At 47.1% G+C, this 4,414-nt stretch overlaps 1 protein-coding gene across 1 annotated transcript in view; it reads left to right on the top strand.

Annotated features, from left to right (window-relative positions):
• Positions 1–4,414, top strand: part of N4BP2L1 (NEDD4 binding protein 2-like 1) — a 23,162-nt gene extending 18,748 nt beyond the window's left edge. The window contains exons 4-5 of the mRNA XM_006877850.1: positions 2,915–2,991; positions 4,189–4,414. Of these exons, the coding sequence (XP_006877912.1) occupies positions 2,915–2,991; positions 4,189–4,414 (303 nt within the window). The remainder of the gene's footprint in view (positions 1–2,914; positions 2,992–4,188) is intronic.

The raw sequence follows: 4,414 nt of genomic DNA, 5'->3' as shown, positions 1-4,414 counted from the left end.
TATTGTGTCACTATATACTCGTATATACTCTTATAGATCATCCACTCACAGCGCCCCCTGGTGTAACAGAGGAGAACTGCCCCACAGGGTTTCCTAGGTTGTTATCTATTGTGTCACTATATACTCGTATATACTCTTATAGATCATCCACTCACAGCGCCCCCTGGTGTAACAGAGGAGAACTGACCCACAGCGTTTCCTAGGCTGTCATCTTTATGGGGCCGATCTCCAGGTCTTTCTCCCACAGAGCTGCTGAGTGGGTTCGAACCACCAACTTTTTTTGGGTAGTAGCTGAGTGCTTCACTGTGGAACCTCCAGGGTGCCTGCGGTTTAGCTCACACTTGGTGAACAGTCCTGTTTGAAGTCCTGACTGCTCTTCTGTTGGTCTTTTCCGGAGCAGAGGTCCTGCAGGCAGCGGCTGCAGCGGTGTGCAGAGCCCCTGGGCTCGCTGACCTCGTGGGGCTGCAGGCTGGCTTATTGGACGGGTCTGCTTCTGCTTCGGGAACCGCAGTCCCAGCCCCTGGTGCCGCTGCTGCCGTGGGAGTCCCAGCACCACGGTACTTTCCAGTCTGGAAACGGAACTCAGGGTGCTCCATAACCTTGTAAAGATAAACCAAAGTCAGTTCTTTTGAGCCGATTTCAACTCATCACAACCCGTAGGACAGGGCAGAAATGAGACCTTGCTCCCATGGGGTTTGAACCACTGAACTTGATGTTAGTATCCCAGCACCTGATCCACGGTGCCACCAGAGCTCCTGTTTCTAAGTTATAATCTCAGCAGTATAAATGCCCTTTGTCAGCATCAATGTGGGCAGAACACCACGCCTGTCTTTCATTTTGAAGTACGTCTGATCCCTGTTTCGAGCATGTTTCATCCCTGAGGATAATCAGTTTTCATTTGCTATTAGGCATGTCCAGCCCTCTGCTGTCCCCTCAACCCAATGCCTGATGACCCTGTAGGGAAGAGTAGATCTGAGGCTGTTCATCTTTACGGACGCACACTGACACATCATTCATTCTCCATCAGGGGGGCTGGTGGGTTTGAACCAACCACAGGTCGGTTCACAGCCAAGCACTTAGCCACTGCACCACCAGGACACATGCTCTGAGGCGTAAGGAGGAAGTAAATCCCAAACACAGGGTATGTCACGAAGAAGACCGCTGAGTGCCCTGCCCAATCCCACTTCATCTTTGCTGGGCCAATTGTGAAGCAAGCGATCCGACTTCAGTCTAGCTTGTGGCCCCTTTTTGCCAGCAGAGTCTGTTCTGTGTCCTACTGTACTGCCATACACTTTCCATAGGTCCATCTTGTGGGACTTTGGTCGGTGGGTGAGAGGATGAGGCCACCTTTGTCCATCTGGGACCCCATGGACTGAGAGTGGATGCTAGAAAAGACAGGAGCAGGAATAGCCGAGGGAACTAAAGTCCAGTCCAACCTAAGATACCATCAGCCCGGACAAGGGCTTAAGCAATGTTGTTTTACTTTTTGTTTTCGAGTTATTTACAATCTTTTTTAGCCACCCACAGCTATTGAATAGCACCCAGAAATGAGATCTTTTCCAGAAATGGTATCTGAATCCATTTGTGATTAGAAGTGTTCAGTAGAGGAGCGATGAAGAAATGCCTTTTCTTAACTTTTTCCATTTCATTCTATCTTATAACACACTAGACAGCGGTGGTTGTAGGAAGTTCAATTTGAGTAGTGGATTCTTGAATGTAAAGAATAGAAGTTCTGTGCCCCAGTGTTCAGGGAAATGATAGCCAAGCCTGTAGGGTGAAGGGTTACACTGGGAGGGGCCCGCTTCTGTGGGGTGAAGGGTCACACCGGGGAGGGGCCCGCTCCTGTGGGGTGAAGGGTCAACCACACGAGTTCAAAAACACCAGGAGGAAAGCTCAGAAGGCAAGAGAGGGCAGGAACGAAGGACCAAGAGGAACAGGGAGGCCAGGGAGGAGGTGGAAAGAGTGCTGGCACACTGTCATGAAGCAAAACGCGTGTGAATTGTTGAATGGAGAACCAGTGTGCTTGGTAAAGTTCCACAATAAAAACGTAGAGTCTAGGAGTGAGTCTCTAGATAGTGCAGTTGTTTCTAAACTCCATGAAAACGGGGCGTGGAGGCAAAGCACAGGGAATAACAGTGGGGGCTTTGGGGCAGGAAGAGTATGTGTTGAAAGTCTATGGAAATAACTCATTTCATAAACTGTGTTCCTATGACACTCTCAATTTCTAATCCCAGGCACGAGGGACACAGTCACCTGACAGTATCGCCCAAGAGAGTTTGAGCCCACTGTTCAGGTCTGCAACAGATATGAAAGGACTTCAGCCGTCTCCATATCTATGTGTAACTATTGTACATTGTTGTTGGGAATGTACACCAGAGAACACACTCCACTTCAACAGCCCCACATACACCATTCACTGGCCAGTGGGACCATTCCTGCCCGCCTGGTCTCAGCCGTTCTTCCCCTAAGCTTCCTATTGGACCTTTCCGGTTGCTGGTGTCCATTTGATAGATCTTCAAAGAGCACAATGCTTCAGACAGGCATTTCCTACTAGTGGATATTAACTATTGTCTCCTTTTAAGGAGACTTTAGGGAATATTTTTGGTTTAAGGTTTAAAGATGCTTTTAGGGCATAACCATCTTAGATGTCCAAAAAGAAGGTGCCTTTACCATTTTCCTGCCTGCTAGATGAAACCGATCAACATTTAATCACCAGAAACCACCATGTGTTTAATCTGAGAGTGGCTAAATGTAGAAATGAACCTCCTGTATTTTGTTAGACAGACTAGTCATTGAGTTATTGGTAAAAACAAAAGCAATGCTAGACTAGACTTGTAAATGTTCAGTGGCAGCCTATACGGTCCCAAACAAGCATACCATGTCTTCAATGTTTTATGTGCTTTTGAAAAATCAGGCACTTGAGAATAACTATGAAGTTCTATTCCGAGAACCTGACACTCGCTGGAAATTCAACGTTGCCGAGTTAGCAAGGTACTTGTTTGCTTTTCTCGAGCTCACTGCGTGTCCTCCTGTTTTCAGGTGTCCAGACTGACCCAAAGTACCTTTTCAGGTCAGAAATGGTCATTTTTGGAAATTGACCAGTTTGGGATGGTTCGTGTGAAGACTGTGTGTTTCAAGGGCAGTTTTCTGATTTAATGCTACATCTGAAGTCTTGGCTCGATCGGGTCCTTTCAAAGGACCCACAGAACCTCTACTTCTTCATTATAGAAAGTTTCAAAGCACATTGCACTGCATGGGGTCATCCATGCCAGTGGTTTTTTTTGCGCTGAGGTTAAATAAATAAAGATCTTTGGCTGTTGGACACAGTTCATGGAGGGTCTATTGAAAAAGCAGTACATGTCCAAATATTACTAACATTTGATTGGATGCATGGTTGCAAATATGTGCTCTCTGTGTTATTCGATAATGCAGCGAGGTCTAGCGACTCTACATCCTGATATATTAGTCAGAAACAAGGTTAGTTCATGCTTCAGGGTTACAAGCAGATGGTCAAGTGTTTCTGGAAGTGGGGTGGTGGTTACAATACTAGTTTGTAGACTTCCACACTCAGAATCTCTGTAGATTACATTTTAACCACATCCTCAGTGTATCTCAGAATCTAAGGTGGTGTTAGGAAACATCTAGAAGTTTCTGGGACTGGCCGATGTAGATACATACCCTCTAGAATCTAAGGTGATATTGGTAAGCTTCTAGAAAATTCCAGGACTGGACAATGTAGATACCCTCTAGAATCTAAAATGGTATTAAGCTTCTAGAAGTTTCTGGGGCTGAGTGATGTAGATATCCTCTAGAACCAGATGGCATTAGTAAGTTTCTAGAAGTTTCTGTGGCAGACTGATGTAGATATCCTCTACAATCAGATGGCGTTAATAAGCTTCTAGACTGGCCAATGTAAATGGGTAATCTGTATATGTTATTATGAACTTCTTATGTCTGAATTGAGATTTCCAGGAAGCCTTCTCAAGTGTCAGCTCTTGTGGGTCTAGGGTAGTTTCGGGGTGTGGGGCAGCACAGATAGGGGCCTGCAAGATAGCACACACAGCAGGAGTTAGTTTCTGCCACAGTGAAGTGCACAGTTGTATGTGAGGACCAGGTCTGGTGAAATACAGGCGGCTCCAGTCGGCACACTGCCACCACTAATCACTGGCATTTTTCTCTCCTGCGTAGAAGAAACGTCCACGGAGTCCCCAGAGAGAAGATCCAGCGGATGAAAGAGCGTTATGAACATGGCGTGACCTTTCACAGCGTGCTGCACGCCAAGAAGCCCAGCCGAGGGAGCAGCCAGGATGCACACTGGCCCACCTGCGCCGAGGTCCCCCACCACAGGGCCCAGGGTGGTTTCGCCAACAACAGTGTCTTCAACAGAAGGGGTGGCTGCCACCCTGGGCACTAG

Source organism: Chrysochloris asiatica, unplaced genomic scaffold, assembly GCF_000296735.1.
Source record: "Chrysochloris asiatica unplaced genomic scaffold, ChrAsi1.0 scaffold00638, whole genome shotgun sequence".
Taxonomy (NCBI): domain Eukaryota; kingdom Metazoa; phylum Chordata; class Mammalia; order Afrosoricida; family Chrysochloridae; genus Chrysochloris; species Chrysochloris asiatica.
The sequence above is the reverse complement of the archived record's forward strand: the minus strand, read 5'-3'. Positions and strand labels throughout refer to the sequence as shown.